This window comes from Cherax quadricarinatus, chromosome 1 (genome assembly GCF_038502225.1).
Source record: "Cherax quadricarinatus isolate ZL_2023a chromosome 1, ASM3850222v1, whole genome shotgun sequence".
NCBI lineage: Eukaryota > Metazoa > Arthropoda > Malacostraca > Decapoda > Parastacidae > Cherax > Cherax quadricarinatus.
This window is the reverse complement of record NC_091292.1, coordinates 89,952,366-89,967,455: the sequence shown is the minus strand read 5'-3', so window position 1 is coordinate 89,967,455 and position 15,090 is coordinate 89,952,366. Positions and strand designations below refer to the sequence as shown.

The following is a 15,090-nucleotide window of genomic DNA, read 5'->3' as shown; positions in this document are numbered from 1 at the left end:
TGCTTCTCACTACGTCACCTGAGATACCCAATAACATACTGGTATCTCTCAATGTTTTACTTCCCGTGTATACAACAATATCTAATACCAGGCCACTGTCACAGTCACAGAGTACAAACAGTTTTATACCAAAGCGTTTCCACTTGCTCAGTATATACTGCTTGAATGACAGCCTACCTTTGAACAAAATCAAAGACTTGTCAATTACAAGATTCTTGAATGGATAAAAGTACATGTTGAACTTTTGTTTCAGATACATAAAAACATTTCTAATCTTGTATAACCTGTCATTTCTGTCAGACCTGGTTTTGTCAGAGAAGTGCAACATATGTAGCAATAAGATAAACCTGTTCACTGGGATGATTTCACTGAAGGCCGGGGTACAAATTAGCTGATCTGTGGACCAGTATGATTTTATATTACGCTTATAGACATGAGGCATAAGCATTATTGTTGCAAAAGGCAAATACATTTCTGCAACAGTTGTCTCTTTCCACCGGTGTAGTCTTGACTGTGGCGATATGATCGTATTTGCCATGGTGTATTCAAAATACTTGTTACTTTCCCTGACAATAGTTTCCATCAAGGGCTAGTCAAAGAATAGTTCATTGGCCGTGGTTCCAAGGGGACAAGTAGGTAGAATTCCACTTTGAGAGTCATCAAACTGGTGGGGCTTGGGAACAAAATTGGGATTTTGCTGCCAATCCCAGATACTGGTGGATACTGGACATCATAAGCTGGTTGTGCTGGTAGTTGTGGTTGTGATGGGCTGGTGGTTGACGCTCCACTTTGTCCTTGAGCTGAAGAGTCAACGGCATGGGTACCAGCCTGGGCTGGCAAGTCATGCATGGCCGTGGCACTACCATCACCACTACCACCACCTACCTGTGGTCTATCCATGCCAAGTGCAGCCACATCATCCTCACTTTCACTGTCTATTCCTGGTGTAGGGCCACGGGATGTACTCCGTCCCCTGGGCACTGCATAGGGAACACTACCCGACCGCATGCGGCGGCGTATATACCAACGCTTCACTAGTGAATATGATTCGTCACTATCACTACTCGAATGATCGTCAAGAGCAATAAAATCACAATCCACGTCACCATCATCATTACTGAAGCCAGAGGCCTGGCCACGTGAAAATATTAGTTTTCTCTTGCGACGAGGTACAACTGAACATGACTGAGACGTGCCCACACCAGAGGTAGAAGGTTGAGGATCGTCAGGATTTTCTGCACTATTATTGATATCCTGGTCATTCCTTTCGGTCACTAACTGATCGAAGCCATAGAATTAGTCTTCATTTCCACTTCCATCAGAGTCAGGACTATCAGATAGGAAGAGGAGACTCCAAATTTGCCTTGGAGTGATAGCTGCCTTGCAACGAGGCATGGTGAACAAAGGTAACTTAGCCAGCGCTCCCACAATGCTATGCGGGCACCTAGAATTTTTCTTCATGGCGCGCACACATTACGCAGACCCATTCTCTCACATGTAGGCCTACCAGCCTTCTCGCGCTAAATTTGACACCGCTAGAATTTTGGCATAGATCTACGGTTTGGACCCTCAATGTATAGCCGTAGATCTACATCACGGACCCTCAAAGGGTTAATCAATGTATGAACTTTGGGCGTCTTGTTCTGAAGTTTTAAGATTTAGGTAATTGGGAGATTTTTTTGGTAAAGTTAAATATTTGCGTACTAAGTATTTAGTTTAGGGTGAGTAAGTGGTTTTTGAGAAGAGTCTTAAATTAATGTTCAGACTGGGTTACTTTAGTATTTACTGGCAATGAATTCCAAATTTTGGGGCCCTTTATGTGCACAGTTTTTAGTGTGACATGGACTCGGGAAACATCAGAGAGAGATCTGTGTCTTGTGTTACGGTTGTGTGTCCTGTTAAGGTTGGTGAGAAGTTTGAGTGTAGTGTTCTATGTATGTAGTAGGCACATGAATAAGTATGGATGTTCTTTACTGTGAGCAGTTTTAGACTTTTGAATACTGATGAAGTATGCTGTCGGGAGTAGGAATTTGTTGTCATTCTGACTGCAGCCTTTTGCTGGGTCATTAGTTGTCTTAGGCAATTTAATGTTGTTGATCCCCATGCACAAATTCCATGCGAGATAAGGGTAGAGGAGTGAATGATACAGTGCAAGGAGAGCTGATTGTGGAACATAGTACCGTATCTTTGATAGTATGCCTACTGTCTTAAGAGATTTTCTTTGAAATTTATTGTACGTGTGTCTGGAAATTTGAGGCTACTGTCAAGGTGGATTCCTGTGAATTTTCCCTCTGCGAGTCTTGTGATGGGTGATCCGTTTAGCATTATGTTAAGTGGAACATTTGCAGCTCTGTTTCCAAACTGAATGAAATAGGTTTTCTCAGTATTGAGGGTAAGCTTATTAGTCGTCATACTGGTAGATATTATCTTCAATTCGGCAGTATGACTGGGTTTGGGTGAGAGAAGACGTATGTTATGTCATCTGCAAATAATATGGGTTTTAGTAGTTGTGATGCATTCAATAGGTCATTGATGTAAATGAGAAAGAGGAGTGGGCCAAGGACAGTTCCTTGTAGGACACTGACTGTGATTGGTCGAGTGGAAGTTTGCTCCATTTGTGTACACATAGTGGCTTCTGTTACTGAGGTATGACTTTAGGTAGTTGAGGGAGTGCCCTTTTATACCATAGTGTGTTAATTTAATGTGCAGCAAATCATGGTCAACTGTATCAAAAGCTTTACGAAATCAATGAAGATTCCCAGCAGGACTTCTTTCTTCTCAAGAGCAGTGTATATTAGTTCTAACGTGTATAACATCATTTGTGCTTTTATCAGTCCTGAATCCAAACTAACAGGGGTTTAGTATGTTGTATGAGACGAAGTAGGAATAGATCTATGAATTAATTTTTCAAAGATTTTAGAGAGCAGAGGTAAGTTAGATATTGGTCTCTAGTTATTCAAGTCCGCTTGATCACCTCCTTTGTGGATCGGGATGACCCCTCACTATTTTGAGATGAAGGATACAATGGATTTGTTACAGTGTTGCAATACTTGGTGACTACTTGTGAAGCTTTTTTTTTGTACATAAAAGGTGGTAAGTTATTTATGTCTCCTGCCTTGTTTTTAAGGGTGTTGATGATGAGCGAGACTTCTGTTGGGTTGGTTGGGGCTAGGAATAGTGTATTAGGGTAGGTGCCCGTGAGGTAGTCTGATGGATGGGTGCTTGATCTTGGGATTTTGCTCGCTAGATTCTTTCCTATGGTGGAGAAGAAAACACAGAGTCTGCTGTTTCAGTTGGTGGGAGTAGGGGTTCATCTGATTTTGGTAATTTGATTGTTTTGTTTTTGGATATCTTTTTAGTTCTTAGAATTTCAGATAGGGTTTTCCAGGTCTTTTTCATATCACCTTTTATGTTATGTAATCTGTTCTCATAATACCATTTTTTTTGACCTATCAGGCTGGTAAGGACTGACAAGTAACTTTTAGAATGGTCTCTAGTTATTTGACTCATTCTGTACTGTTTTTCATATAGGTGCTTTGTGTTAATGGATTTAAGGATTCTGGGTGTTAGCCAGGGACTGTTCAGTCTCTTAGCTGTGATCTGTTTAGTTTTTTTAGGGCAATGCTCGTTATAGAGGTAGTGGGTTTTTTTTATAGAAAATTATTAATACATTAGTAGTAAGGGAGAAAAAGTTAGCATATGAGAAGTTTTTACAAAGTAGAAGTGATGCAAGGAGGGAAGAGTATATGGAGAAAAAGAGAGAGGTTAAGAGAGTGGTGAAGCAATGTAAAAAGAGAGCAAATGAGAGAGTGGGTGAGATGTTATCAACAAATTTTGTTGAAAATAAGAAAAAGTTTTGGAGTGAGATTAACAAGTTAAGGAAGCCTAGAGATCAAATGGATTTGTCAGTTAAAAATAAGAGAGGAGAGTTATTAAATGGAGAGTTAGAGGTATTGGGAAGATGGAGGGAATATTTTGAGGAATTGTTAAAGGTTGATGAAGATAGGGAAGCTGTGATTTCGTGTATAGGGCAAGGAGGAATAACATCTTGTAGGAGTGAGGAAGAGCCAGTTGTGAGTGTGGGGGAAGTTTGTGAGGCAGTAGGTAAAATGAAAGGGGGTAAGGCAGCCGGGATTGATGGGATAAAGATAGAAATGTTAAAAGCAGGTGGGGATATAGTTTTGGAGTGGTTGGTGCAATTATTTAATAAATGTATGGAAGAGGGTAAGGTACCTAGGGATTGGCAGAGAGCATGCATAGTTCCTTTGTATAAAGGCAAAGGGGACAAAAGAGAGTGCAAAAATTATAGGGGGATAAGTCTGTTGAGTATACCTGGTAAAGTGTATGGTAGAGTTATTATTGAAAGAATTAAGAGTAAGACGGAGAATAGGATAGCAGATGAACAAAGAGGCTTTAAGAAAGGTAGGGGATGTGTGGACCAGGTGTTTACAGTGAAACATATAAGTGAACAGTATTTAGATAAGGCTAAAGAGGCTTTTGTGTCATTTATGGATTTGGAAAAGACGTATGACAGGGTGGATAGGGGGCAATGTGGCAGATGTTGCAGGTGTATGGTGTAGGAGGTAGGTTACTGAAAGCAGTGAAGAGTTTTTACGAGGATAGTGAGGCTCAAGTTAGAGTTCGTAGGAAAGAGGGAAATTATTTCCCAGTAAAAGTAGGCCTTAGACAAGGATGTGTGATGTCCCAGTGGTTGTTTAATATATTTATAGATGGGGCTGTAAGAGAAGTAAATGCGAGGGTCTTGGCAAGAGGCGTGGAGTTAAAAGATAAAGAATCACACATAAAGTGGGAGTTGTCACAGTTGCTCTTTGCTGATGACACAGTGCTCTTGGGAGATTCTGAAGAGAAGCTGCAGAGGTTGGTGGATGAATTTGGTAGGGTATGCAAAAGAAGAAAATTAAAAGTGAATACAGGAAAGAGTAAGGTAATGAGGATAACAAAAAGATTAGATGATGAAAGATTGGATATCAGATTGGAGGGAGAGAGTATGGAGGAGGTGAATGTATTCAGATATTTGGGAGTGGACGTGTCAGCGGATGGGTCTATGAAAGATGAGGTGAATCATAGAATTGATTAGGGGAAAAGGGTGAGTGGTGCACTTAGGAGTCTGTGGAGACAAAGAACTTTGTCCTTGGAGGCAAAGAGGGGAATGTATGAGAGTATAGTTTTACCAACGCTCTTATATGGGTGTGAAGCATGGGTGATGAATGTTGCAGCGAGGAGAAGGCTGGAGGCAGTGGAGATGTCATGTCTGAGGGCAATGTGTGGTGTGAATATAATGCAGAGAATTTGTAGTTTGGAAGTTAGGAGGAGGTGCGGGATTACCAAAACTGTTGTCCAGAGGGCTGAGGAAGGGTTGTTGAGGTGGTTCGGACATGTAGAGAGAATGGAGCGAAACAGAGTGACTTCAAGAGTGTATCAGTCTGTAGTGGAAGGAAGGCGGGGTAGGGGTCGGCCTAGGAAAGGTTGGAGGGAGGGGGTAAAGGAGGTTTTGTGTGCGAGGGGCTTGTACTTCCAGCAGGCATGCGTGAGCGTGTTTGATAGGAGTGAATGGAGACAAATGGTTTTTAATACTTGACGTGCTGTTGGAGTGTGAGCAAAGTAACATTTATGAAGGGGTTCAGGGAAACCGGCAGGCCGGACTTGAGTCCTGGAGATGGGAAGTACAGTGCCTACACTCTGAAGGAAGGGTGTTAATGTTGCAGTTTAAAAACTGTCGTTTAAAGCACCCTTCTGGCAAGACAGTGATGGAGTGAATGATGGTGAAAGTTTTTCTTTTTCGGGCCACCCTGCCTTGGTGGGAATCGGCCAGTGTGATAATAAAAAATAATAATATAAAAATATTAATACATTAATTCATATCTGTACATGTATCAAGCTTATGCCAGTCAATGTTATTAACAGCTGTTAGAAAGTTATTAACAGTTGTCTCATTATGTAGTCTGAAGGTAACTTTAGTAGTGTCTTGCGGCAATTTACCTAGGCTGGTTATGAGAAAGGAAGGGTAGTGGTCTGTGTTGTCTGTGATTATGCCTGATTTTAAAGGGGATATGGTGTTAGTCCAGATGTGGTCTAATAAGGAGATACTAGTCTCATAGATTCCTGTAGGTTCTGTTATTGTTGGTAGCAACAAGCAGCTGCTCACAGTGTTTGTGAATTCGGGTACTCATGGGTCCTGGTCATGTAGTAGATTTATGCTGAAATCTCCTGTGAGCAGCAAGTGGTCTTTGTTCATATGTGCATCAGTTATCATGTTTCCTAATTTTTCACTAAAATGGTAAATGTGTGACTGTGGTACTCTGTAGATGTTTATCACTGTGAGGGGCTTTTACATATCTTTTGATTTAAATTTAGCTATAATATATTCTCCATGTTCATCCCTTGTGCAAGAATTATTGATACATTCAAGTTGATCTGAGTAGTATATAGCTGTTCCACCCCCTTGCTGTTCAGTCCTACAGTTGTGTATGGCTGTGTAACCAGGAATGGCATAGACATCTGTAGTACCAGGCTTTAGCCAGGTTTCTGCAAGTGTGATGATTGACATACTGGTATGCTGGGAACTGAGTAATGCTATGAGGTCATCGTAATGTTTGCTCAAAGATCTGACATTGCAATTAAAGAGTTATGTTACTGCTGGCTCTGAGTAGTGTCTTTGCATGGTTTGCGGTAAAATAATTATAGTTGCTGTTCGATTTGTGTAAGTCATTTAATAAAAGGTTGATATCAGGATGAATGCTTGTAATCATAAGACACAGTGACTCTACAACTAGATTTTTTAATAAAGTATTATGTTAAACTTAATAATTATGTACTAAGCTAATTTATCTTACTAGCTAATGGATTCTTACAAGTAGTTTTAAAAAATACAGAGATATCGCGTACATCTCGATTTTCTTTGTAATTCCTAGACATGAACACTTAAATTTTTTCTTGTCACCTGCGGGAACACTTGTATGCTTACTGGGTTCCATGACTGCTTCGCAGATTTAACAAATGGCAATGAAAATAAAAAAATGTGTGTGTAAACACAGTGAGCTTCCAAGTATCTCACTGACTCAATGGTGTACTCACAGACCATCCTGCGTGGCGGGCGACCATGCACTTCCCCTCCCACAACTGTGTTAAACTAATTTTACGAAGTGTTAAACAAAAATATACTGCAATTCTTCAATCATGCTATAACCAAAACGTGTAAGACAAGACCATGTTAAACGACGGTCTACTGTAGTTGGAGAGAGCGTCAGGTGTCTCAGCAGAGAAGGAAGATGCCGATACCATGATTTCAGAGACAGGTAAGGTAGAGCAAGTAGAGATCGGGGAGACAATGGAGGGAAACAGAGTTCCAAGAGGGGCAGGACATATGAACCTGGAGAGATGCACTGGTGGGGTCAGAAGAGTCCTGCAGTGGAATAGGAGAGGAATGAGGTTGGAAGGTAACTAGGGAAGAAGAATGGAGGGAAGAGGGGACTATACAAGGGGTGTGAACCTCCACCTTTGTGTGTGAGTTAGAAAGGGAGTGAGAACTAGGCACCAAGGTACAAGATATTCAACTTCACAGGTGATAGGCACAAAGATAGCATAGGCTTGCAAGGTCTCATAGACTGAGAAACTAGCGAGTGAGATGAAGAAGCAGAAGTAGGAAGAGGTACGGAGGTAGGAGTTTCAGAGGGTAAAACCACAAAAGAATTAGAAATTGGGGGGTGACCCAGCAAGACTTGGTAGCAGAGGAGCTGGTAGACAGGAGGACTGTCAAGGTTGGAGGTCTCCAAGCTACCCGAGAATTAGGAACACGAGGAAGATTTCCCTGATGGTGGAGCTGAGAGACAGCCATAGCGTAAGGCCTTCACTCTCAGTAAGATAATGGATTTCTCGTTCATTACGAGAGACTTGACAACAGCGTGAAAAAGAAGGATGAGATTTATTGCAATTGAGACAAGAGGGGAGAAGACTGCAAGATGCATCAGCATGATGTGCGGCACCACAGACCGGGCACTCCGCCACAGATCTGCAGTATTTAGCGGGGTATACCTTTACCTTTGAAGAATTTTGAGAGTATATCTACTCTGAGGCAGGGTGACCCTGCCTCGGTGGGAGACGGCCGACTTGTTGAAAAAAACAGGCTCATCTGGTGCTCACCAGGTCAACCAGGCTGTTGCTGCTGGAGGCCCGCTGTCCCACATATCCATCACAGCCTGGTTGATCTGGCACCTGTTGAAGATACTTGTCTAGTTTCCTCTTGAAGGCTTCAACACTTGTTCCAGCAGTGTTTCTGATATCTTCTGGTAATATGTTGAAAAGTCTGGGACCCCAGATGTTGATACAGTGTTCCCCTATTGTCCCCACCACACCCCTGCTCCTCACTGGGTTTATTTTACACTTCCTCCCATATCTCTCACTCCAGTATGTTATGGCAGTGTGCAGATTTGGGACCAAGCTCTCGAGTACCTTCCAGGTATATATTATCATGTACCTCTCTCTCTCCTCCGCTCCAATGAGTACATGTTCAAGACTTGCAGGCGTTCCCAGTAGTTTAGGTGCTTTACTGGCTCAATGCGAGTCGTAAACGATCTCTGTATTTGTTCCAGCTCCGATATTTCTCCTGCCCTGAACGGGTTCGTCAGCACTGAGCAATATTCTAAGTAAGGGAGCACTAGCGATTTGAAGAGTGTCACCATCGGCATTATTTCCCTTGTTTTGAAAGTTCTCAATACCCACCCAGCCATTTTCCTGGCTGTCATGATCTTTGTCTTGTTATGGTCTTTAAAAGAAAGGTCGGCTGACATAATTATTCCTAGGTCTTTTACGTGTTCCTTACGTTCTATTTGGTGACCCTCTCGAGTTTTGTATATAGTGCTCCTTTTGAGTTCTTCATTTTTTCCATACCTAAGCAGCTGGAACTTATCACCATTGAACGTCATGTTTTCCACTGCCCACTGGAAAACCTTGTTTATGTCTTCCTGTACTTTTTCAGTGTCCTCTACCATACTGACTTTCATGATTATTTTAGTGTCATCTGCAAATGATACAAAAGTGTGCTGGGTGTTTTTGTCTATGTCTGCTATGAGGATGAGGAACAGCAGAGGTGCCAGGACAGTGCCTTGGGGCACTGAGCTTTTGACCTCGCTGATACTGGATCTTGCCCTGTTCACTACTACTTTTTGTGTCGTGTGTGTTAGGAAACCGAAAATCCATCTGCCTACCTTCCCCGTAATGCCCATGGCCTTCATTTTGTGCGCTATCACTCCATAATTGCATTTGTCAAACGCCTTTGCAAAATCTGTGTAAATCACATCTGCAATTTGGTCGTCTTCCAGTGCCTCCGTAATTCTGTCATAATGGTTCAGCAGCTGTGACAGACATGATCTTCCTGCTCTAAAACCATGCTGGTTCGGGTTATGTTGGTTGTGCTCTGAAACGCCAGCAATTACAACACTGTTGGGGAGTAGAGACTACTTTACGAACCTCTTGACGATGACCTGCAACACAAACGGAGGACAGGAGTTCACGGCAGTCAAAGGTTAAGCTGGCGATGTTACTGGGAAAGCGCCTACGCCCGCGAGCAGGCAGGATGTATGTATCCACTTTGAAAATAGGAAGGTCCTGAAGGGCTAATAGCTCTAAAATATCATCACAGCAAGACAGAAAATCACTCTGTATAATGGTACGCAGTAAAACCACCATACCACCGCAAGAAATGACAGTAGCATGCTTATGAACTGTGATTGGAATGTTATCTATGGAAGTTACATGGGAAAGATCACAAGCTCGTTCCGAATTCTGAACTGTAACAACACGTACTGCTTCGAGGAGCGTGAAAGGATACATTTTGACCAACATTTCGTAAAAGAGCTTTGGGTAGACATCGAAGAAACGTCGTCAGTAGGTGGTCTGGAACATTTAGTAGTACCGAGGGCAGTCCGACCTGACGGGGGTGGGCAATTAAGAACAGTTGCACCGTATTCGGGGAAGCTGGACGCATTGTTAAAGGCTTACAAGAGGCAGAGGCATTAACAGAAACTGGTGGCGCCTCAGCACCTGGAGCAGGTGACGAAGCGTCACCATCAGAAGGTACAGGGATATGAGAAGAGTCTAGAGAATGGTCCAATAATGAAGCTGGGTCAGAACAGAAAGGGGCCTGGGAGGAGGAAAGTTATCACAGAACGAAGACTGCATGATAGTGGTGCTTCTTTCTTGTTATTTTAAAGAAAAAAAAAAAGGAAAGAAAAAATAAGAGGGACAGTCACTAGAAGGCATGGAAAAGTCCATAAGTTCTTCCCCTCATCCAAGAGGGCCTTCAGCCCACTAGCAGTGCAGATACAGCATGGAACCCATGCCATACCCTTCATGCCAGTAAACCAGCGCTCCAGGATAGCAACCTCACATCTACCGAGCCACCTCAACGAACAAAAGAAAGGGCAGTTGGAAACCCGCTACAAAGCATACGTCCTTTGGCTGTCGCCTCCCAGAACCAACAGGCAGCCTCTGGAGATACACCTATCATCTGCAGGACACCCTGCCCACTTCTCGGAAATCCAGGAAGGGAGCAGGGCACCTCCAGATAATTCAGATTCCATGGCAAACTACACCACCCCCGAGGGACCCTACGGAGTGGGATGAACCCCAGCACACTTCCCCCTACCTAGAAACCGTAATGCCAGAGGGGAGAACCCCAGAGATTACAAACGGGATGGGGAAAGGGGAGGGTTGGGAGGGGGGAGGAAAGGGAGAAAAAAAGGGGGGGATGGGGAGGATGGGATCGGGAAGGGAGGATTGGGGGATACTTAGATTCAGTCTGAGTGAGGTCTCATTTCCCTCTTTACCGCATCAAGGAGCCCCCTTTGAAGAGGATATTTATACAAAGCCTTTATTCCCTATAGCTGCTCAGGTATTTTTCCATTACACATCAAAATGGCTAATAATAGTGCTGAACCCAAAAGGGTCAGAGTATTATTATAATCAAAATGGCTAAAGCACTAATTTTAACATCATTAAATTCATATGTACCCAGATATCACACCAATCCTTTCTTCAAACACATTTCCTGCAACATTGCTTCTAATCTTTCCTAAATGTTGCTATCTTTACCTGCAGAACACATTTTCAAGTATTTGTTTAGATGGATCTGTAGATGTTGATTATATATTTGCATAGCCATTTTTTTCTGCCTGGTATTGACTCTATTCTGGTAAACAAAGTAATGGTATTTCTTAAATGGTAAAACTTGTTAAAAAATTTTGGTGCATCAAACACAAGAGTAGACTCCCACACAACATGGAAATTATTCCTTAAAACCGTCTCTTGCATGAATTCTGTTATGTGAAGTGAAGAACTTGTGGGGAAAAACAGGGCATCAAACAGTAAGACTGTAAATCATAAAAGGCCAAGAAATGAGCCCTAAGGAACATCATACGGCAAGGAGACAGCTCAATGCAATCACTACCTGATATGACTGACACGACAGATATGGTTTTCATGGCTGCATCCCAGGGAATATCATACCTGCACTCCATAACTTTCTTGCTTAAATTTCACACTATTATTATTACAATCAAAACTAAGTGCTAAACCCACAAGGGTCATACAGTGCTGCAGGGCCAGATGTGCTAAAGATGAAACACACAAAGACCAGACTTTTGAGGGTTAGGAGTATGGAAAAAAAAAATAATAATGGTAGTTGGAGAATGCTAAAGGGAAAGTACAATCAAAGTCAGTGTAATAAATCAATCACTGATGAAGTTGAAGAGGGAATCTTTGTCAAAGGTGGAGCACATTTTATTGCTAATCACCAGCATATTAAAAGTGAACACAGGAAAGAGCAGGGTAATGACAGCAACAAACAAGTTAGGTAATGAGATTGGACATCAGATTGGAGGGAGGAAGTGAATGTGTTCAGATATTTGGGAGTGGACTTGTTGGTGTATGGGTATAAGACAAACAAGGTAAACCACAGAACTGATGATGGGAAAAATGTAGATGGCGTGGTGAAGCATCTGTGGATACAAAGAACATTATCCATGGAGGCACAGATGGAAATATATGAGAGAATACTGGTCCCAACACTCTTATATGAGTGCGAAGCTTGGATTGTAAATGTTACAGCGAGGAGGAGGTTGGAGGTAGCGATGTTGTGTCTGAGGGCAATGTGTTGTAAATATTATGCAGAGAATTCATAGTTTGGAGATTAGGAGGAGGGGCAGAGTTACTAAGAGTATTATTCAGAGAGCTGTTGAGGTAGTTTGGTCATTTAGAGACGTGACTCAAAATAGAATGACTTGGAGGGTGTATTAATCTGTAGTGGAGGGAAGGCGGGATAGGGGTCATCCTAGGAAAGGATGGAGGGAGGGGGTAAAGGAGGTTCTGAGTGCAAGGGGCTTGGATATCCAGAAGGCATATGTTGAACATATTAGATAGGAATAAGTTGAGGCAAATGGTTTTGGGAACCTGACGAGCTATTGGAGTGTGAGCAGTGTAATGTTTTGTAAAGAGATTCCAGGACACTAGTTAGCTGGACTTGAGTCCTGGAGGTGGAAAGTTCAGTGCCTGCACTCTAAAGCAGGGGTGGGGATGTTTGCCATTTGGAGGATCACCTGAACTGTCATATCTGCATGCCTCTGGCAAGACACTGATAGTGTGGATAATGGTGAAAGTGTTTATTTTTATGATTAGAGGTTATTAGCTTTCACTGTCTCTCACTTCCATGCTAGGTGTGATAGTGGCCCTCTCTGTAATCAGTTTCATATAATATGTAAACCACACAATATCCTATAATGTGTAAACCCCACATTGTAATCTTATAGAGAATAAACTTGATTTGATTTGAACCATACAAGTTTCATGCTTTATTTGAAAAGATTGAAAACTGATTGAATACACCATGTACATGTGGTGGGATCCTATGTGGGTGTTTGTTTACAGTATTCTACAGAGTATTTTAATGCAAATCAATGTGCAATGCAGGTTGAGGCTAATTTTAACCAAAATTTCTGGCATGTTGCATGCATGTGTTTACAGTATCCCAGTGTTCTAACAGGAATTGGCATGCAATGAGGACTGAGGCTTATTTTCCTCTCAAAAGATGTTTCTTGATGTTGGCAAGGGCCTCTTATTTAAGGAAATAGACCTGCACTCCCCTTCCTTGGATCAAACCTAAATGGCTCCCATTTCCCTCTATGGGCTTAGCACTTCCCTATGAGAGTAATAATAATAAGGTTTATTTTAACCAAAATTTATGGCATGCAATTTCATTTTTTCCTGTGCAATGTGATAATAGAGAAAAAAATTTCATTACTGATGCACTGATAATGTGCAATGTGAATGCATGTTATGTAAGAGTCAACTGTACATTGTTACTACTCAGCTTTTTGTACATTGTCAAATGATGATGAACTGCTGGCTTGAAGTTCTGCTTTTTTGTCCCTTATACTCACGCATTTGTTATTGTATACATAAAATCTAAGTGGTTTATTAGCCCATTCTTTACCATAAGAGTCTATGCCAATCCTCTTAGTTATTACTACTTGGTTCTCATGAACAGACTTGCCTTGCTCTAACCAGAAGGTTTCTGATGCAGTGAGGTCCACCTTGTTACTCGTATCCTGTTATTATTGAAACTAACTTTAATACTTGTACAATATCATTTGCATATTACTATGTACAGAGGAATTATTATTATATACATGAATTTTTAAAATACGTATACATATATATAACATATATAAAATTCTGGCATGTTTAGAAGAATTTGGGATAGAAATGCATCATCAGATACAAAAAGCTATTCCTAGATATCGCTGTTTTTATTTTTATTTTTTATATGTTGTGTATCTTTATAGGTATATGCTTCTAAACTGTTGTGTTCTGAGCACCTCTGCAAAAGCAGTGATTATGTGTGAGGTGAAAGTGTTGAATGATGATGAAAGTATTTTCTTTTTGGGGATTTTCTTTCTTTTTTGGGTCACCCTGCCTCAGTGGGAGACGGCCAACTTGTTAAAAAAAAAAATCTTTTAGTGCTTAGTTTTGATTGTAGTAACAGTAATATGCCCACTTTTACATTTACACCTTCCAATGGGGATCCTTTGTTGCACTGATGGGCTCTTGAGGAATCAAACCTTGTTTTTCCTTGGATTAAACTGATCGTCCCTACTCTACCTCTCCTATCTATCCAGCCTTTAGGGATATTGTGCTTCTCCAAATACTCCTCTAAACATTGAAAAAACAGTCTCACCTTTTACATTAGCTTTAACCCCTTAACTGTCCAAACGTAGATCTACGTTCTCTTGCCCAGCACTCTGAATATTTTGAATTTTTTTTTTTTAAATAGAGAATATTTTTTTACATAATGTAAAAAAAAAATTCTAGAGTCAGTACTTATGGAGATATAAGGCCACAAAGTTGGCACTTGGTGCTCACCTGACGGCAACATGAAGCACTGCTGCTTTCAGAAGTGTTGCCGATATACCTTTTTTTCTCATTTTTTTTTAATTTGTATATTTTTTATGTTCTGATAATTACAATTTGTACTAGTTCTTGTGATTTCATAGCTAATCTTTGTTCTGACACTAATATTAGGTACTGAAATAGTACTCAAATAGTCACAAACACAGTGACAGGTGAAATTTTATACCTACCTTAGTCACATACTATTGTCTAGAAATATATACGTAGTATTTATGGGTCCTAGCAATGTTTTGGATACACAGGAGTATATAATAATAATACTAATAAGTTCCCTTGAAGCATGATGTAAGAGAAGTGTCAGTCCACTGCTGACAGTGCAGCAATGGTGACATTTGATGAGCCTTGGCTTTATTTGTTTTCACTGTTACACAAACATGTGTCTGTCTATCTGTATCTCTATCTCTGCTTATCTGTGTGTCTGTCTGTATGTCTCTCTTTCTCTGTCTCTGACTAGTGTCAGTCCACTGCTGACAGTGCAGCTGTGGTGACATTTGATGAGCGTCCACTGCCTTGGCTTTATTTGTTTTCACTGCTACACATAAACATGTCTATCTGTCTGTCTGTCTAGCTCTCTGTCTGTCTGTCTAGCTCTCTATCTGTGTCTGTCTA

General features: G+C 41.3%; 1 protein-coding gene across 3 annotated transcripts in view; it reads right to left on the bottom strand.

Moving 5' to 3' along the window:
* Window positions 1-4,223: 4,223 nt before the first annotated feature.
* LOC138852518 (putative 3-methyladenine DNA glycosylase) overlaps window positions 4,224-15,090 on the bottom strand; it is a 78,881-nt gene continuing 68,014 nt past the window's right edge. For all 3 annotated transcript variants that reach the window (XM_070083788.1, XM_070083778.1, XM_070083793.1), the window contains exon 5: window positions 4,224-13,619. In XM_070083788.1, the coding sequence (XP_069939889.1) occupies window positions 13,374-13,619 (246 nt within the window). In that variant the 3' untranslated portion in view covers window positions 4,224-13,373. The remainder of the gene's footprint in view (window positions 13,620-15,090) is intronic.